The sequence below is a fragment of the Seriola aureovittata genome, chromosome 8 (assembly GCF_021018895.1).
Source record: "Seriola aureovittata isolate HTS-2021-v1 ecotype China chromosome 8, ASM2101889v1, whole genome shotgun sequence".
NCBI classification, from domain to species: Eukaryota; Metazoa; Chordata; class Actinopteri; order Carangiformes; family Carangidae; genus Seriola; species Seriola aureovittata.
Genome location: NC_079371.1, coordinates 29,249,554 through 29,263,930, shown reverse-complemented (window position 1 = coordinate 29,263,930; position 14,377 = coordinate 29,249,554). Strand labels below are relative to the sequence as shown.

At 40.8% G+C, this 14,377-nt stretch overlaps 1 protein-coding gene across 2 annotated transcripts; it reads left to right on the top strand.

The window, feature by feature from the left end:
• Positions 1-2,295: 2,295 nt before the first annotated feature.
• Positions 2,296-13,253, top strand: LOC130173721 (short coiled-coil protein B-like). 2 transcript variants are annotated; one of them, XM_056383182.1, is made up of 4 exons: positions 2,296-2,684; positions 3,308-3,375; positions 4,476-4,556; positions 10,953-13,253. In XM_056383182.1, the coding sequence occupies exons 1-4, from the start codon at positions 2,353-2,355 to the stop codon at positions 11,093-11,095; spliced, it is 624 nt and encodes a 207-aa protein (XP_056239157.1). In that variant the 5' UTR covers positions 2,296-2,352; the 3' UTR covers positions 11,096-13,253. The 2 variants fall into 2 exon arrangements, with proteins under 2 accessions (XP_056239157.1, XP_056239158.1); XM_056383183.1 differs by having other exon boundaries at positions 2,447-2,586.
• Positions 13,254-14,377: the final 1,124 nt, after the last annotated feature.

Below are 14,377 nucleotides of genomic sequence, written 5' to 3'. Positions count from 1 at the left end.
TTTGGCCCAGATTTGGCATTCAGTAAGCACTGGCATAAGGTATATGAACCATCAGGGGTTGAATTGGGATTTCTGAGGAAGGGGAGCCTTAGTCTTTTTGAAGGGCCCCATCCCACTTGCACGGAAATGTGGTCATAAGTTTAAGTATTTTACATCATCACAGAAGTTTTGATACATGGTTATGGTAACTGTTCTGTTGCCCGGTTATGTTTTAAAATGGGGGAGCAAACCCGGAAGTTACATAATTGGTGGGGGTTGTTGAGGTTCTCCCCCAGATAAAAAATACTGTGATTTAAAACAGATTTCCTGCACTTTTACACCACATTACCTCTTGGATTAAGTTAAGTAACCGCCCCCTGCACTAGTCTTGATTAGTTAGACTGAGGTGTGAAAACCAAGAATGCTTCAAGAACAGTTTATAACAGTATCAGGACAGGAAGTGATTATTAAAAGAATGTCTGTTTCAAATTTGAAAATATTTATAAAAACATAATGTATCTAAAATGATAGTAGGTTGCAGGCTACGAGACCATCTTCAAGCTCAAACTAGACAAATAATGTATATAAATTAAATAATCTTACAACACATCACAGTTATGGAGTCATAGGAATGCCATAAAAAATAATAAATCTGTAAAATAATAAGAAATGTGGAAATTTAAACAGGAATGAATAAAATAATAAATAAATAAATAAATAAATATGGAAATATAGAGAAATAAATAAAACAATTAAAAAATGTTTTTACCTACTGCTTTTGCTTTTAATTATTGCTTTTACCTATTGCTTTTGGTTTGACTGTATTGTTTTTGCTTTTATTATGTTGTTTTTTCTTTTATCATATTTCTTTTTGCTTTTATCATATTGTTTTTGCTTTTACCTATTGCTTTTACCGTATTGTTTGTGCTTTTACCAAATGCTTTTGCTTTTGCCACATCGTGTTTGCTTTCCCCACGTTGTTTTTGCTTTTTCTATTCGGACTAGACGGGCAGGCTGCAATACTTGCAGTTATGCCCACTTCATGTTACGTCATACAACTGTGCATTTCACAGTGGACGGGGAGGCACAGCTGTACGACATAACATGAAGTGGGTGTAACATGAAGTCTAACTGCAAGTATTGCAGCCTGCCTGTTTGCAGGCAGACTATCCCTTCAAACAGAAAAAGCAGGTGTATGATTGACATAAAGAGCATGCGTGGAAAAATAGTAAGTGTGAGAACGTCATAAATATTATGAGATGCAGAATGTTCCTCTTGGGCAGATAGGAGTCTTATGCTGATGATTCATAAGGCTATGATAAGAGCAATTTTTGACAATGGGTTCTTGGCATATGGGTCAGTGGCTAAAACTGTAATGACTAAGTTGGATGATGTTCGGGCCAAGGCTCTGAGGCTGTGTACTGAGGCATTCTGGACAACGTTGTTCCCAGCTGCTGGTGGAAACAGGAGGGGCTCCACTGAGAATGTGATGATCAAAATTAGCACTACATTACTGGATGAAATTTAAAGGGCTTTGGAACAGCTCTTCCATCAGTCCCTGTGTGTTGGGAATTTGAAAAGGGTGGTATTAGGATAAATAGGGGTAGCTATATAAATTATGTAAGAAAGTACTCAGAGGAATTGGGATTTAGTTTAATAAAGATAGGGCCAGAGCTACACCAGACAGATGTGAACATCTTAATGATAGTGTTGTAATGCGGGTTTCCTTTGGGTAGCTAGGGCAAGATTAAGCAGGGATAGTGTAGATGTGCATGTGGCATTTGGCAGGATGGAGAGTCACAGCATCATCAGTGAGCGACTGAATCATCATTGATAGCAAGAGTGGCATGCAGTCAGCAGAGGAATGAAACTATACAACACACAGCCATCAGTTAAACCTGGCAAAAGAATGAAGATGCCATGGGAAGATGAGCTCAAGTTGACTAGGTTAAAGCTGGGACACTGCGGACTAGCAAGTAATTTGGTGCTGAGTCCTGGAGTCTGTTAACATGTCTTGATGCATTTTCCGCTCTCCGGTGGGGGAAGGAGAATTGTATTCATGGGATTAGGCAAACTGGGAATTACAAACTTTACTATTATAACACTGCTTGGTGACTGGGTGCTTCAAAAAGAAAGAGCTAGGGATGTAATATACTGAAACCACAGATCTCTATCACAAGATATCAAAACCCTACTCCAAGATACAGATCTCAAAGGGTTAAAGTAGCAATGACGTTATTACGCCAGTCGGAGGCAGCAATGCCCTAAAACGTGGTCTGCTCGAAAGAAGAAGAAGAAGAAGAAGAAGAAGAGAAGAAGAAGAAGAAAAAGAAAAAGAAGAAGAAGAAGAAGAAGAAGAAGAAGAAGAAGAAGATGATGATGATGATGATGATGATGATGATGATGAAGATGAAGATGAAGATGATTTCCCATAATCGCTTGAAGGCAGTGCAATGTTCATTGCGCCACCTGGCGGGTGTACAGTGTATCGACCTGATGGTGGCTACCTTGACACACCGGACACAGCTGTGGGAAATTAAACAACCCTTTACACTGTCTGTGGAGAGTCAACGTTTCAGCAGCTGCAGTTGTTTTTCAGTTCGTAAGGTTTGTGTTCTGACGTCACAGTATTGTTCTTCTGCTGGTCATGGCTTTGTGCCGCAGCTGAAGCTAAACAACGTCCGGCTAATGTTGCTAAAAGCTTGGTGGGTATCAGCAGCCCTTTTTCGGGGTTTGTGTTTTCTGCCAGCTGGCCTCTACCTCCACCCGTTTTAATGCAGCTAGCTAACAAGCTAACTGTAGTTGACATCACATTTCTCTGTGTGGTGCTAATGAGCTCAGCTCTTGTTAGCTATGCTCTGGCTTAATAGCGCCTTATTTTATTTTTAATCGTTTGTGATACATCTAACCTCAGCCATGATGCACCACTTTAATGTTGAGCTTGTGATGTAGAACTCCATTAAAGAAAAACATCTTTTTTTGTTTTAATTTTTATTTTGGCACTCGTGTATCATATACAGGGTGTTAGGTTGTTTATTGTAAATAATGGGCTACAATGCAGTTTAATCACGTTTTTTAGATTCTACCTTTCAAATCAGTGAATGTCACGTTAGTCGCTATCGCCCATCACGGTATATTTAAATCAGAAGCTTTACAGGAGATTTGGCAAAGACACTTAAACATATGAAATATTAGAATTTCCAGTTATGTAATTAACGCAGTGAGGAGTGTTGTAACGTCACGTTCAACTAGGCGTGTTTCGTATTGCAAAGCTAGAACAACATAAATTAAATGATATATATTAATATATGTTTCCTATATCATACAGTGTCCTGAGAGTTGTAGCCCTGCATTCCAAAAAGGAAGACCAGTATTTCACCATGAGCTCAGACGATGGTGAGACCACACACACACACACACACACACACACACACACACAGAGACACACACACACACACACACCATGGTAATCATTGTACTGTAATAAACTATGGTTGGAGACAGGAGTTAAATTGGGATTTCTGAGGAGTGGGAGCCTTTGATGGCAGGGGCTGGGGTCCTGCAGGCTTTTTGAAGGACCTCAACCCATTTGGACCGAAGTTTGGTCATAAGTTTGAGTGCTCTACATCTTCACAGGTGTTATTTGGTACATGGTTATCAGGGTTACTGTCAGGGTTACTTGGAATGATTTAGATGGACGGACGACTTGTAATGTTTTAAAATGGGGGAGCAAACTGGGAAGTTACATAATTGGTGGGGGGGTGGGGTGGATGTTCTCCCTCAGAAAAATATATTGAGATTTAAAACAGATTTCCTGCACTTTTACACCACCTAACCTCTTGGATTAAGTGAACTAACAGCCACCTGCACAAGTACATTGACTGAGATGAAAACCAAGAATACATCAAGAACAGTGTAAAACAGGATCAAGGCAGAAAGTGATTATTAGAAGAATGTCTGTTTCATATCTGAAAGCATTTATAAAAAAATGAAGAAAGAAATATTCTTACAACACATCACAGTATGATATGGATGATTAAACCAGGTTATACAATATTAAATATGAGGGTTGCTATTCTCAACACTCACAGGGTCATCTTCAAAGTCTAACAACTGTAACAAAGTAAAAACACCGGATGAATGAAATGGCCTTATAAGAACTATCCAATGTCATCTGTTTATTTTACTCACAGGTACTAGTACCAGCTAAGCTCCACAGTTGCTGTAGTTGTAATGTTATACAGGAATCAGTAATCATAACTGGTCTGAAAAGCTGTCTCTGACCCAAGTTCAACCCCTGAGTTTGCTTTGCTTCCTGTCTTTCCGGTTTTTAATTCACAGTTAAAAACAGGGACATTTCCGGGAACATCTCTGACCGGGGACAGGCCACCAAGAACAGGGACTATGCCTAGAAATCGGGGATGACTGGTCACCTTACTGAAGGGGGGCATGCCAGAAACAATCTGAGAATCTGACTGTCTGTTTCATGGCTGCAGGTGACTTGGAGAACCAGGCTGAACTGGAAGAGAAGACAAGACTCATTAACCAGGTGCTGGAGCTTCAGCACACTTTAGAGGGTATGACACACACACACACACACACACACACACACACACACACACACACAGTGTAGTTATTTACCTACAAAGTCAGTCAGTCCTACCCAATACAAACAGATGACCAGATTGATGACCGGTTTTGGATTGATGAGCACGGATTTTCTCTCTTGATTGGGCCTTTAGTAGAAAAACATCTTTACTAATGGAAACGTCTTATGATTTTAATAATAACTATACTAGCTGTATGCCGCTGGGAAATGTAGTAAAACTAGTAGTGAACTGCCGAACACTGCAAACCATGCCAACAAAGCAACAAAACAAGAACTGGCCTCCACAGCAGGTGAAACAGTGGAAAAAAAGCTGAGTCTGTGACAGTGGAGACACGGGAAGGACTGAAACAAGATTCAGGCTTCAGGTGAGCTGTTCCATAAATACTATACAGTTTTAAAAAAAAGTTGGGAAGAAAACATTAAAGCTATTTTAGAAACATTTTGGGTTATGTTTCTATAAATGATCTCATCACCCCAATAACAATGAATAAATGAAATGCTCTGACAATAAACAGAAAAAATCTGTCCTCTGTGACAGTGGCAGGGCTGTAAAAACACTTACCAATCATTTCATTTGGGCTGCCCATTTAGAAAGCACAAATGATTGTGAATCAATTTCACCTGCTTTGGTGCAAATGAAAGTGACAACAGGTGCAATGGAGAGGCAAAAGCAAGATAACGCTCAAATAGGGAATGGTTTTACATCTGTTTGCCACACACAGTTGCTCTCTCCTTATCCTTCTTGACTGACTTTCTCTAGTTTTGTGTTTTGCTAGTGTCCGTGTCACTACTGGTAGCATGAGGTGGTACCTGCAGCCCAGTCAGGTTGCACAGGTAGTCCAGCTCCTTCAGGATTGCACATCCATACGTGCAGTCACAAGAAAGTTTGCTGTGTCTCCCAGCACAGTCTCAAGAGCATGAAGGAGATAGCAGGAAACCGGCCATTACATGAAGAGAGCTTGACAGGGCCGTAGAATAGCACCAACTAGCCCTACAAAATTACCTCCAGCAGGCTACTGGTGTGCATGTTTCTGACCAAACTGACAGAAACAGACTCCATGAGGGTGGCATGAACTCCCAACGTCCTCCAGTGGGACCTGTGCTCACAGCCCGGCACCATGCAGCTCGATTTGCATTCACCAGAGAACACCTGAATTGGCAGGTCTGCCATTGGCACCCCATTCTCTTCACAGATGAGAGTAGGTTCACTCTGAGCACATATAACAGACATGAAAGAGTCTGGAGACGCCGTGGTGAACGTTATGCTGCTTGTAACATCATCCAGCATGACCGGTTTGGCAGTGGGTCAGTATTTCAGAAACTGTTGATCTAGTGGGATTTTTCACAAACAACATCTATAGGGTTTACAGAAAATTTTCCGAAAAAGAGAAAATATCCAGTGAGCGGCAGTTCTCTAGGCGAAAATGCCTTTTTGATGCCAGAGGTCAGAGGAGAATGGCCAAACTGGTTTGCGCTGATAGAAAGGCAACAGTAACTCAAATAACCCCTCATTACAACCGAAGTATGCAGAAGAGCATCTCTGACTGCACAACACGTCGAACCTTGAAGCAGATGGGCTACGGCAGCAGAAGACCACTCCTGTCAGCTAAGAAAAGGAAACTGAGGCTACAATTCACACAGGCTCACCAAAATTGAACAATAGAAGATTGGAAAAACGTTTTCCTGGTCTGATCAGTCTTGATTACTGCTGCGACATTCAGATGGTAGGGTCAGAATTTAGTGTAAATAACATGAAAGCATGGATCCATCCTGCCTTGTATCAACGGTTCAGGCTGGTGTTGGCGGTGTAATGGCGTGGGGGATATTTTCTTGGCACACTTTGGGGCCCTCAGTACCAATTGAGCATTGTTGAAACGCCACAGCCTACCTGCATATAGTTGCTGACCATGTCCATCCCTTTTTGACCTCAGTGTACCCATCCTCTGATGGCTACTTCCAGCAGGTTAATGCACCATGTCACAAAGCTCAAATCATCTCAAACTGGTTTCATGAACATGACAGTGAGTTCACTGTACTCAAATGGCCTCCACAGTCACCAGATCTCAAGCCAACAGAGCACCTTTGGGATGTAGTGGAATGGGAGATTCACATCATGGATGTGCAGCCGACAAATCTGCAGCAACTGCGTGATGCTATCATGTCAATATGGACCAAAACCTCTGAGGAATGTTTCCAGCACCTTGTTGAAGCTATGCCTCAAAGAATTAAGGCAGTTCTGAAGGCAGAAGGGGGTCCAACCCGGTACCAACAAGGTGAACCTAATAAAGTGCTTGGTGACTGTATACTGGTTCTGTGAAGTCTGGTCATGAAGTCACCAGTCATCAGTCTTGCTATTGCATCGGGTAGGATGACCTGTAATCGGAGGGTCTTGTGAAGGTGCATCCGCTGATGTCATTTGCAAGATATCAAACATCAGTCTTGGGTCAAGCGTCTCATGCAGGTGATGCGACTGTTCCAAGTCCACTTCTCGAATTCTGACCTGCGCTGCAATATATAACAAACATAAGTAGTTATTATAATAAACAGAGCTTTATTGAATTTTGTATTGGTGGTGTTGGTAAGAAAAAAATCAGAAAATGTTTGTTACTACAGATACCTGCTCATCTGCACCTGGTCTTGCTCCCCCACGACCTCCTCTGCCTCACCCTCGCCCCTTGCCAGAAGTGCTTTGGACGGATGCCTGAAGGGAAGGGGTGGGAGTGGATACTTTAAAAACGTAGCTAACTAAGGCTAACATCTCCCGGATTACCTACTCCAGCTTTAATGAAAGTATTTGGATATCACAAAGACAGCACTGGTCCTACCCAACATCTCTGTCCTGACAAAGTAAACAAAAGGCCTCTGCTGTTTGTTTGTTTTACTTACACACACACACACACACACACACATGCACACACACAATAATGTACACATCAGAAAAAAACAGCAGCTTGACAGCTCACTGAGAACAACTGAAGAAAGCAGAAGTGGTGAGGGGGTGGTCTCTCTGTGAGGTGTAGAAACAATGCAGTGTTGAATGAACAGTCTGTCATCATTTTCATAAGCTCTAATAGCTCTAATATTCTTACCAAATAAGATAATAATAAGTTTTTGCTGCCCAACAGTGTTTAATTCTGCCATAGAACCAGCTGAGTTTAACAAACAGACACACATCACACCAGTCACAAGCCATTAAGGAAGTTCATTGTATGGACTTGCAGAGTTATGGACCCACAGTTGACACTTTGTGACTCTTCCCACCATCAAACTATCAAATTGATAGGAAACAGAGACAAAGGACCCCTCTCCCACAAACAGTCCATGCTTTTAGCATGGCAGAGAGACACAGAACCAGACCAAAGGTCAAAGGGTCAGTTCCAGATGATCAACCAATGGACACCAGGCAACTGGAGAATATAGGCAAAATCTCCAGTTTGTAACAATAAGACTTTGTCTAATGATATTTGATTGTTTCTTATATAGGACAAGTAACAACAAAAGGACTGATTATCACTGAGGTGTGAATCCTGGCCTCTCTGTGCCATGCATGAAAACACACACACACACACGCACACACACACACACCAACCTCCCTTCCTCTGTCCCTTTCTAGATAAGAGTCATAAACTACAACCCACATTCCAATCCTGGGTAGTGACCAGCAGAACTCTCTTCACAGACACAGATCAAAGGGAGAATGTAAAATTAAATATCTAACTGTTCTGTAACTCATGAGATGTTTCTATGTAATAGTTCAATCCCAAACTTCTATCCCATAGAATGTTTGAAATGTAACATGTAGACTTTAAGACAATGTCCTTCATGTGACCATACTGTCAGTATCCTTTACACACACACACACTACATGACATCCAGAATGTCCATATTATTATTATTACAGTCAAAGAACTGCTGTGTAATCCACATTTATAGACTATTAGCTTTAGGAAATGTGTATATTGTTGTTTGATCATTTAACCAATTGTACTATGATTATTTCCAGGTTTGAAGGATGTAATATGAAATCAACACTCGTATTACTCCTACCTATCATTATTAGTGCCATTAGGTTTATATGTTATTTCATTTAATGTTTTGTGGTCATGGTGGAAGACAGATGTGCGAGTTTATAAGTAAACTATAGAATTATATTATTCAAACGTTCAGTGGAAAATTACTCTCTTCTCCAAGTGGAAACACAGAAGACGGGTGACGCCCCTGAAACATGCGCCAGCCCCCAGGGGATAAAACAGTCATGAACAATTCACACATGGCCAGATGAAAAGAAAGCTAGAAACTGCTAGAAACTGGGAGAAGCCAAAAAGACAAGATGCTAAGAAGCGAGATGCCGGAGAAACAAAGCTAAAAACTACAGGCTAAAAATCTGAAGCTATAAAAATGATGCAAAAAAATTGAAGCTAAGAACTTTTCTCAAAGCTCAGAGTCCCAGCTCAAAGCCCGGCTCTGTAGCCATGTAAACTCTTAGCTCTAAGCTGCTAGCCACAAACTCATGGCTCTTAGTCATTTTTGCACTTTTCACGTCCTTTATTATTTCTTTGCCACAGACTCCAAGTAACATTATTTTAGTCTACATGCGCAATCTTTTATTTTTATAAGTCATCTGGTCAACGTCAGTGTCCTCTAAAGTTATCCAGCCACAGTGAAGAGCATCAGAGTTTATTTCGCATCAACCCGCAAGAGACGCCGGCAGATAACACATCTGCACGATCGCCTGCAGAGAAGCCAACCAGAAATCAAGAGTGCCTGAGACAGACAAACTCCACCAGAGCTGAATCACTGAGACACCGGCAGAATCCGTCACCGTGATAACGGGACACGGCCTCCAGGAGAATCCACCTAGATCCTGCATCTCCAGGGTTACCATGGCAACCACAGCCACCTGGGTTCCAGCTGAGGGTCTTCAGCTACAGCGCAACTCACAGTAGGCCAGTCTTAACACTCTGTTCATGACTAGGTTGATGTCAAAATATAGTGATATTTAACCATCAAATCTCATTCGTAGACGTAGTATCATTAGCTGTATAGCAATAGTGTATAGCCATAACATATTCTCTTCCACCATTGCCAATTCATCACACTGCTCATTTCATTATTATTGTCATCTTTATGATTATTACACCTTGCATTTACTCTGTAGATAGTAGTTTAGTTAATAAACTCCTTTATTTACACCCAGTTGTTGTCCTGTTGTATTCTTTTGATGTAGAGACTGGAGATCCATTGAATCATTGAAGTCATGGCTTTTGATATGAGATTGATAAATTTTATCAATAAAGTATTTAGTTGTCCTCCCAGAGGACTGGTGCCCCATTTCAGCGAGTGTAAATTCTAAATTATGGCGTTAACGCTACACATGGCTCAGTGTATTGGCAGTACTCCTCCTCTTCCTTGCATTTCCCGAGCAGCCAGGAAACCAGAGGGGCTCAGTAGACTGCCAGTAACAAGAGGTGTAGCCCAAAGTCCCTGGTCAGCATCCATACATGGTCCAGACCTAAACCAGGTCTGTACCCAGTCTGTTTGAAAACAAGTCTCTAAATCTAGAGACAATGAGCTGCAGCTGTAAACACCCGCTTAATAGACAGTTTGATTCAGGAACTCAGTGACGAGGCAGTCTGCTGACAAGTGGTGGAAATATGATCAATCAGTCAGTCAATGTTGTTATGCTATTATGGTCACTGCAATTGTTATGCTAAAAGGAAAGCTTTCTGTGTTTAGACTGCAGCTTCATTTGTAGCAATATCTTCAAGAACCTCAACCAGGTCCAGCTGCCTCTGTAAAGCTCTGAGAGAGACCAGGGCCTGGAGGACTGAGAACCTCACAGACATGACTTACTTCCCCATTGTAGCCAAACTGAGGTCCTTTGTAGTTTGTAGCCTTTCGTTTGTCAAACTTACAGAGTTTGTTAGATCATTTTACTGCAGGATCTGCTGCTCAGTTTAACAGTGACACTTGAGCAGTCATGGCTGACAGCAGGTCCAGCTCATCTGGAGGAGTTAGACTCTGGTTGATGTCATAGCTGCGTCTCTGTACAGTGTCCATTTGAATCATTTATGGAAGATCAGCATCTACACTGAAATACTAAGACACACATGATCAATAATTTGATGTAATGAAAATAATATTATATTTATCCTATTTAGACATGACTGAACAACTGAGACCAATTGCCAATATGTTTATTACCCATGCCTGAATCAGAGACCTGAGACAGTGTTTTCTCTTTACTGCACTCCATAAAACTAAATACCTGTGTGTGTGTGTGTGTGTGTGTGTGTGTGTGTGTGTGTGTGTGTGCGTGCATGCGTGCGTGTGTGTGTGTGTGTGTCTGTGCGTGCGCACTCAGACCTGTCTGCCCGGGTGGATGCTGTCAAAGAGGAGAACCTGAAACTGAAGTCGGAGAACCAGGTTCTGGGCCAGTACATTGAAAACCTCATGTCTGCCTCCAGTGTCTTCCAGACCACTGACACCAAGACCAAACGAAAGTAAGAAACCCCCCACTCTGCCCGCCCTCAGCCCCTAACCTGAACCCAACACCTGATCCAGCCTGAAGACTGGACTCTGATATCAGCATCATGAACCCTGAATTACTGCTGAAGCCTGAAACATGTTCCTGGTTCTGTCTGTGTGGGTGTTTGTCCTGACCTCCATTTGAGGATATTGCATTTATCAAACGTGTTCAGAAAACAAAAGAAATCCCCAACTAAGCCTGTTGTTTTAATCAAGGAAAGTCAGTCTGAAAACAAAGACCCAGCATTCAGCAGAGAAGCTTCGCTTTACTCTGTGATCTGTGAATACTGTAAAACTCCTTCTTGCATCTGTATGCAAATATTTAATCAGTCCCAGGACCCTGAGGACTCCTTCTGAGCAACAAAAAACCTGAACTCAATACCCACTTCCACCAGTTACAAACCTCCAGTGGTGAAGTGGTATACAAGAGTATAAGCTCTTGTATTTTGAAGCACATTATATGTAAACTGTGGTTGTTGGTTAAAACTGGACTGATGCTTGAACTACTGTTAGCACGATCTATATTATATTATAGTAGTAACACCTAGTGTTGATCATAGAACAGATCAGACCACTATAGGCCGACAGCTCACTGTTAGCCGACAGGGAGGTTTTCCATACATGAGCAGCAGTTAATGACACAAATCAACTGAAAAAACAATAAAAAGACAAATCTGATCTTTAGTCAAAAAAAAAAAACTCTTCCCTTTCTCTTTGCTCTCTCCATAACAATGTTAACAAACTGCAAAAAATGAGCCATGTTTTCCTGTTACTCGTTGGGTGCTACAGGTCAGCACATGTGTCATTGATTGTTTCCACGGTAACATTGGTCTTAGACCTAAATTAGTCTGGGGTAAGGTTTCGAATGTTTTTCTTTTAAAATGAGTCTGTCATTATTTAATGAAACAGCTTGACTAACATTAGACTGATCTATGAGCAACATTAACACTTCAGACTTGTTATCAGTTGTTCATTGGTCGACAGGTTTGTCTGGACCCTGTGATTAGGCTAAGGCTGATATTTGATAATATCAATTTACAATATTTACCAACATATGCCACATTTTTCATAATATTGAAACATTTAATTGTTTAATACATTATTTTTGGCAGTTTTGCCCGCTGCAGAGTCTGACCTTCATCTCTCTGCTTTTCTTACTGTACATTGATCCTTGTCTTGTGACAAATAAAACTGAGCTGCTGTTTAGAGGTTGCATCACTTATACCTGAATCATTAAATACAATAATATGTTTGTATTATTATAGTGATATTTGGTCTGGACTGAATCAGTATATTAAAGTTTGGATGATGTAACTGTTCTTCTTCCTCTCCACCCCACCACCCTGTTCAGGTTTTTAGTGTTGCAATAAGGGCTGAACAATCAATGGAAATATTATCAGGTCAATATTCAAATCACAGCAGCTGCAGTTTTTTCTGATAGAGGTAAAATGTGTCAGACCGTGAATGAAGTGTGATGGTGTTACGGAGACACCCTGGTCTACAGATCAGATTCTTCATATATAAAGGAGCATAAATCACAACATCATCATTTTTGTTTTCTTCAGTGAAAATGAAAACTGTCTGAACTCTCTATGATTTTTATTTCATTTTTTTTGCATATTGTTGAGCCCTAGTTGAAATGTTGATGTTGAACTTCTCAGTGTTTGCAGGTGGGAAGCTGGTAAGGGATCATGTCTGTCACTGCACAACCCCACTGTGAAACAAAAAGCCTTTTAGTTTGTCATTAGTCAGTATAGGTTCAGTTGATGAAGGACTTTGTGTTTTTATTGTTACTTCATTAGGAAACTACTTAGTCTTTGTCATTTCAGCACGTCACTTTTTTTTTTGTTAATGCCGATTTGTTGCTGCTTCCTGCCGTTTGGAGTAAAAGATTTAAACAGTGAGTGTGACGGTTCAGAGCTGAGACCATGACGTGGGTCTGGACTCATAATCTTGTGTATGTGTTCACTGTTAAACTGGTCCCTCAATGAAGCAGCCACAGACGTATGGTGTATTTTCTGAGTAAATGTTTAAGCCATGAACTCTACCTGTTGCATTTGTATGTTATTAATGTGTGATTGTGTTTTCTTTGCTCATTTGACATGGTTTAATAAAGTGATGATTGTTTTTGATGAGACATTTCCTGATTTCATCCTCTGTTTGATTTTTAACACGCTCAAAGTTTCACTAGGGGTGCCCACAAGGACAAGTGAGCTGCTTTGCATTCTGCACATACAGGTGGTGATGAATCAAAGGGAAAGAATGAATGAGGAGACATAGATGTCCATCTGTTGTTTGATTATAAAGCAGGTCTTACTCAGGTAGTGGCCCAACCTACAAGAATCTCTACAACCATGAATGGTGTTAATAAGTCAACCTGCATTGATCATATTTTCATTAGCATACATGAGCTGTGTTCACAGGCAGTATCAATGGCAGTGGGATACAGTGACCATAATTGAATTGCTTTAACAAGAAAGATTAAAATGCCCAAGTCTGGAGTTAGGATTGTCTACTGCAGGTTATTTAAAAGATTTAATGCTGACTCATTTGTTAATGATGTTAATGATTTACAATGTCCTGATGTCTGTCAGGAAAATGATGTAAACATTGCTTTGGAAATTTTCATGGATAAATTCCTAAGGTTGGTGGATGAGCATGCTCCACTAGGAGCAGTCATGCAGCATGGATTAATATGCTGAGGTCTTTAATGCTTCAAAGCTAAGGCAGCTGCCCATAAATCAGGGGGTGTTTCAGATAGAAGTTTTTATTGTAAACTTAGAAATTAGGTTTCTAAATTGGATTACATCAAAGAGAGAATATTTTGAAAACAAAATTTGTTTCTCTTTACATGAATGGGAAAACTTTGAATGAAATAATGTTAAAGAATACATGCAACTCTCAAACGTTTGTAAATTGTGCAGGACTGTTCATCACCAGGCCATATGATGTAGCTAATCTGTCATGGGTTGCCATGACGGACAATTTATGTTTGAATTTGGTTGTTTCCTGTTTTATTTTGTAGTTACTTTCCTTGTGTCTGTTGATGTTTTGACTTCCTGTCTTTGTCCTGTTTCCCTCCTTGGTGATTGTCTGTCCCGTCTTAATGTGTTTCATCTGTGTTTAATCACCCTTGCCTCCCTTCTGTTTATTCAGTCTCTGTGCTGCCCTTTGTCTGTGTCAGTTCATCTCTTATTGTCCCCTGTGTTACCTGCTTAACTCCCCAGTGTTACTTTGTGCTTCAGCTTGCTGTTCTAGCTT